Source organism: Gymnoscopelus braueri (assembly GCF_963280865.1).
Source record: "Gymnoscopelus braueri genome assembly, chromosome: 16".
Lineage (NCBI taxonomy): Eukaryota > Metazoa > Chordata > Actinopteri > Myctophiformes > Myctophidae > Gymnoscopelus > Gymnoscopelus braueri.
In genome coordinates this window covers 28,356,243-28,362,840 of record NC_137616.1, presented here as the reverse complement: position 1 = coordinate 28,362,840, position 6,598 = coordinate 28,356,243, and the positions used below count along the sequence as shown (strand labels likewise).

Here is a 6,598-nt window from a genome sequence, read left to right as displayed (position 1 = left end):
ATGTTAAACGCTTAAGATGTTTGCATTGCACAGTTCTTCAGCCAGGGGCCTGGGAATTAATTGGAAGCAGTGTTGTCTTTCAGCTAAATGTAGAACATTATCTGCCGCTGTTTCAACACAAGACTCCGTAGCCTCGCCAACCTGGCAACGAAGAAGGCACTAAAAGATTCCACTGCATCTCATGTCTTCAGTGATGTTGCAGAAATCCCACCACTCATTAGTGGAGCTGAACAAGTCTCATAAACTCTGATAAAAAGTGCTCTCCCGAAAGAACAAGACCAAATGATGTCCTTTCTGTCTTGGCTCATCCCTCCCTTTGGGCTGTCATATTCCCCTCACACAAAGATACTTTTCCTTTAATTGGACCTGGATTTCCTTGCAAAGCCATTTCAGCCGCAGTCATCAACAAGGATGGTGTTGTTTTGTGTGTGGAGGAGGTTGTTTGTCTTTTGGATCATGTTGCCAAAAAGCACCTTCTTTCAGTCTAACAGATGTGAAGTCTATAGTTTTTGCCAGAGGACTTCACATGAATTGTATTTTCTGCCTCAATAAACCCGACTCCTATGTCACCACAATATCAATTCTACCTTTGTAGCAAATACCAGCAGCTATGCTTAACTATGTCACTATGGTGGAGTACTTAGTTACACTAAGGTTAGACATTTTATGTCGGTAAAGTCAAGTGGAGTTTGTGATATATTTAATTGGGGGTGGCTTTAAGTAGCTACATGAATACTTAGTTGAGTCTAAAGTAATTGTAGGTGGTGTCTGTAATTTCTTTTCAAATCAATTGTAACCATTACCAGAAAAGATAAACCCTTTCACACTGTTTGTATTGCACTGCCGGTGTCCCCTTCAATGCACCCGGTAGTAATTCGATTGATCTTTGGATGGAATTTGGGACTTACATTCAGATACTGTCATGAACCAATTCAGTAACACAGCTTGTATCCTTGGAACCTGCTGAGACTGACTTTTTTTAATTCAGTGATGTGCTCTGAAGTCTCAACTGAAATTCCTGCTTCTAGATGCTGACTTTGTCAATGTTTCTGCTGCAGCTACACTCTACACATTTTGTTCTCTCTGCTCAATGAGTCCTGTTATGATGGAACATCCACAGTAATTATTTCTATAAAGCAGTCTTGAGATTAGGGAAAAGTACTTCGCCAAATTTTAATGAATTCATTTGGAGGCACTCTTGCAGAAAAGTTGTCCAGGCTACTATAAACAACAAACAACATATTTGTTGACTTTCCAACAGCTCTCAATGAATGTTTTGACGCAGCCTTTTTTAATTGGCCTGAAATTAGTTCATTTTATGGTGGATCCTAGCAATTAGCATTGCTTCTAATAAATTGGATCCGTTGCTCCACACTAGGGACCATGTCAAGAGTTTGTTTTTGTTTTTCTTAAGAGGGAAAAACTAGCACAATTTATTTAATCTATACATTAAATAATTGCATCTTTTTATAAAGTAAATTTATACTGTATAGAAACAAAGATGCATGTTCTGTCTGAGAGATTATAAGGGGCTTTAATTAGTGATTACATATCAGAATGATGAGTGTTAATTTAACTCAAAGTGTGGAAGTGAATCTGTGGGAGTCAGGATGACCCTTGGACTCTAGATTGGAGAAATTATCATTATAAAATATATTGAATTACTTAAAGTAGAGGAGAGGATGGAACTCAACTCAAATGTATCTGTATAGCCCTGTACGGCCGTAGAACCCACTGCCGTCTGTGTCATTTTCCAACAGTAGTGTAGGCTACCACCTGGCATTTGTGGAGTTCCTGTAAGGCATTTGTTTTAGTCTGTTTACCCCATTAATTACATTCACTGCCTGAATTATTTCTGGCCGCGTTTGCCCACTGCCAGAGATTTTTCATTGAAAAAAAAAAAGTACTCAGGAGCCGAGATACAGAATTTTTAAGTTTTAAGTTAACAAGGAAGTGGATAGGAGTCTAGATCTTCGAAAAATCATATCTCCTTGGTCTTTGGGTCAAATTTCAAAAAATAAATAAAAAAAATTAAACGAGTTAATTCGATCTAGGCAATCAATGTGTTAAGACCGGGAACGCATCTGCGTCATATTAGATTTATTTGGCTATTGAAAAATTGCAGATATACAAGCTCATAGTGCGGCACCGAGTGCTGCGCTACGAGCTTGTAGATCTGCTATATATTTTTTTAAATCGTGAACATTTGTAACTCAAATCCTTGCTTTGATCTGGGGGGTCCCTGGAACAAACTATTTTGAGATGGGGGTCCGCGGCCTCAGGTCTTAATGGGTGGCCACGCCTCCAGGTCTTAAGGTAAGACATAAGACCTGGTAATTCAGACCCAAAATTGGGCCCTCGGTGTTCCTGTAATTTAACTCTGAGAGAGTGCACAAATGTAAGCGTCCAAATGGAGAGTTACAAATGGAAAATGAACACTGAGGATTTTACTGGATATGGACAGTATTGCAGGATGGTTCGTCAGTGCTGTTGTCATGACAGAGGTGATTCACTGTCCACTATTCCTATCTGTATCTGAAATGTGATTGCTTGCTGAAAAGGTCACGGTGACAGGCCTTTGTGGAGACAACACAATAAAGTCCTCATTGTCAATTTAAAGAGGGTGTATCAGGAGAGAGAACTCATAAATGATGCAGGATATTGATAAACAAGTGAAATTGGATGCGAGGAAACAAAAAAACGAACAGACAAAATTGGAACTGGAACGTTAATAAAACTGAAGCTGATAAATTGTCTTTGGGGGGTTCTCTCTCCTGATTGGATCAAATTGATATCGCGACCTCAAAATGTATTTTCTGTTTACTAAAGAACTGGAAAGATGGGGAGATGCCTGAACAAACACTTTGTAGCAATGATTATTACTATCAGAATATAGACGGTAACTTTTTAACAAAACCTTTTCCCCCAACAAAAACACACCACAGCACCTCTGAGAGTCCAAAAACTGATCCAAAATGGACCCCTTTTTACATCCTGAGCTAAATCAACACTGAAAATGTTGCTGTGTAGAGACCTGTGTGTGAGTCATCTCTACATTGTTTAACTTGTCAGTAATAATTTCTCAACCTTTAGTGTCGACTCATCAGTTCATGGACTACTGCTTTCCCACACCAGAAAGGCTGGGTGAAGGTCTTTGAGCAAGTGAGAGGCTGCTGCTTGTTCTTCTAGCACACTGTGTACTCGCATTAAAAGCTCATTATGGAGATGTGTGCATCGCTCTGCATTTAAAACAGGTGACAAAATGTGTGTGTGGGGTATAAGACTCACACACATCACATGGATATGCACAAGCGTGAGTGCACACAGACATGGAAACACATTTCATTGCTGTCAGGTTGAAACCTCATATCTCCATAGTTAAACGTATGTTTTTCTTGACAAAAATAATATCTTGAAAATGTTAAAGTGAAAGTAGGTTTTATAAATATTGAACCAATGAAAAGTATGAATAAGAGCTTGTGACCAAATAACTACATTGGATCCATTGGAACACATGCAGGTTATTTTTCCCATTTCTTGAAACAGTTTTGGACATACAAGGTTACCACCCGACAGCCATGATTCACTCCTGTCATATCTCTATGTTGACATGCTGTCCATCTCTTAAGTCTTTTGTACAACATGAGGCTCCAGGAGAGGAGAAGTGAACGACTGAAGCCTCTGAGCGTGGTCTTGCTAATAATGTGAAGGCATCACCATGTCCCTTATGGGCATTCTGCTCAAGAGGATGATTGAAATTTGCACTGATTAAAACGCTTGCTTGCGTGGAGGAAAAATGTATTACTAAATTGTGCTTAGTCACGAAAATGGGCTATGAGTCAAAAAAGTGGGGAAGAGTGAAAATAGATGTGGTTAGATTAATCCGTCTCAAGCAGATTGATGTTCTGTGTGACTGTGTTCAACTGTGTGCTAAAACATTGAGATTAATCTCCGTCATTTTTAAGGCCGGCGCCAAATCCAACAGCCGCCATCAAAGCGGATGAGTGAGTGTTGTTGGGGAATGAGAGATGAAAGAGGCGTGGCGCAGTTAGTGAGATATGAGTTGAACAAGATACCATCCTGCCAAACTTTATACCCAACATTACAGCCCAGCACATAACGATGGATATGAGAGAGAAGTTAACTCAGAGTTTGAGGTGTAACACAAACTGTTTTTCTCTCTCCAGACAGACTATAGCTGCCCTTCCGCAGAGATTCAATGTCATCTCACAGAGAATCTCATTTGACCTTGAGTTGCATTCACCCCATTCAGAGACAGACATGTTCACTTGATCCATAACTGCTGATTAGTATGCACGCTTTCAGGGAGTTTGGCATCTGTGTGTGATTGATCTTGTATGCAGATCAACATCTGATGAGGTGGAACCCACTCCCAGGGGGCGTTCGTAGAAGCAATCTTCATCATGATATAATGTATAAAGGAAGAAAAGCCCCACTATGAGTGAATTTTCTCACCTGGAGCCAGAAATGAGACGGCGGATGAATGAATGATGAAGTGCTTGGAAGGAAAGGGGGGCTGTTAATGCAGCATGTGATTGTTTTTGAGGTGCATTGAAAGAAAATGGAAAGAAAATAACTTTCATCATGTCTCATGGGGCTTTCTTTAGCATAATGACAGAGCATCACAAGTGTGTATTAAATGTATTATCCTTTGTGCAGAGACGAGCTGCTGAAGAAGGCAGGTGCGTGAAAAACTTGCAGTTGAGATACTCCTTTGTGTTATACATGAACAAGTGAATGTGCCCTATGTGTAGTAGCCCAATGGCTGTACACTTTACTCTCCTCTGCTCATGTCCTGTAAGGCAATTAAGGCACATTTATATGTACTCCACATTTCATACACCAGGCATGCTTTACATAAAGCATAACGAGGCATTGTAGGAAGTACATGTTTTCTATTTAGATAGATGCCAGTTATGTTATCCAGATGTATGTTGTTTACATGTTCACATATGGGTGTCTCTGTACCTATCCTTCCCTATACCCTTAGCCTCTTTAACCCTTTGTCCCCCCCCTGACCTCTCTACCTGTCTGTGGCCAAAGTCATTGAGGATGGTGGCCAGTTTCTTGGTGGTGGCGTGCTGGTGCTGGGCCTGGGCGGCAATGGCAGGATTGGGGTCCCTCCAGTCCACAGAGAGCCGATGGAGCCACATGTTGGCCTGCTGCAGGTGGGCCTGCTTCAGACTGGGGTCAAAGCAGTGGACCTCACAGCCTGCCCCCGCCAGAGAACGCTCAATGGACCTGTCATCCACGCCCAACCTGCAACACACATGGCACAGGTGAGCGTTGTTCAGATGGATTGGAAGAAAGAACACAGGGGTGAATGAGATGGATTTAATGGGTTCAAATATTCATTTACAACTAAGGAGTATAAGGTATGCATTTAAATCAGCGGTTCTCTAACTTTTTCATGTCAATGACGCCCAAATGAAAATGTATTTCTGTTGAGATTTTTTTAAAATAGCAGATCTACAAGTGCACAACGTGTCATATGTTGTGAGCTTGTAGATCGGCTAATACCTGAAGTGATTAAACTGATTTTGTAGCTATATTAACACATTTTCCTGTGGACCAACTGGAACCTCCTCAAGGAGATGCAAGTGACAAATACAACCTGATTGTGGAGATATGGACTGACAGGCTGCATTTTGTACAGCTACTCAGTGACATGAGTCTGATCTTGACTCTGGTTCTGAAAATTGCCCACTTCATAGCCCAGTGAATAATTCAAAACATGACAGTATGAGTTCCTGCGGTGGAAATCAAATGTTTGCTGGTAGCTGCTATGAGCTGAAATGTTTTCACGGCTGACAAAGGCTCACGTTTCGCTCTCCTATCATCCCCACTTTTTATGTGGTCTTCTGCACCTCTGTTCTTCAGTAAAGCTTTAACGTTATGTCTAAATCTGAGTAGGCACTTTACCCATCTCTCTCTCTCTCTCTCTCTCTCTCTCTCTCTCTCTCTCTCTCTCTCTCTCTCTCTCTCTCTCTCTCTCTTTCTTACCCTCTCTCATTTGAATAGCTCTCCTCACCCTTTCCTCTTTCCGTTAAGAATCTCTCCATTCCACTCCCCAGTGTCTTGTTTGTAGAGCGGCTGCATTCCATAATTGCGGCGGAGGCAGTGCATTTCACAGTTCCACATCACAGAGATGAGCCACCCAGGTCCCTAAATGCATCCCACTAGCAGGCTACAAGAAACGAGCTGACGTAAGCGATGATTGAGACGCAACAAGATGTCTCCTTTTTTCCATGCTAAATATTTCAACAAGAGAGACATTGATGGATCCCCAGTCTCCAGCTGAGGAGGGGGTAGGAGGGGGTATTATGATTGTGCCTGGCTGCGATTCAGTGCAGAGGCACTTAAAGATGACACGGTTTAAGAATTGCTCATGAGGGGATATGAGTGAAAAGCCCACTGTCAGTGAGTCCGATCTGCTGGACTGGAAGACATGCAGTGCTGATAAAAGAGGCATCCCTGCTAGAAGTAATGGCCTTGTGGTCTCATGAGAATGGAGGACCTTAACGGCAGTGCTGGCAATGAATGGTCAGGTTTGTGTGTGTGTCCACAAAAGAAAACA

At 41.6% G+C, this 6,598-nt stretch overlaps 1 protein-coding gene across 1 annotated transcript in view; it reads right to left on the bottom strand.

Annotated features, from left to right (window-relative positions):
• Positions 1–6,598, bottom strand: part of mettl24 (methyltransferase like 24) — a 38,579-nt gene that overhangs the window by 2,137 nt on the left and 29,844 nt on the right. The window contains exon 4 of the mRNA XM_080453489.1: positions 5,049–5,280. Within this exon, the coding sequence (XP_080309615.1) occupies positions 5,049–5,280 (232 nt within the window). The remainder of the gene's footprint in view (positions 1–5,048; positions 5,281–6,598) is intronic.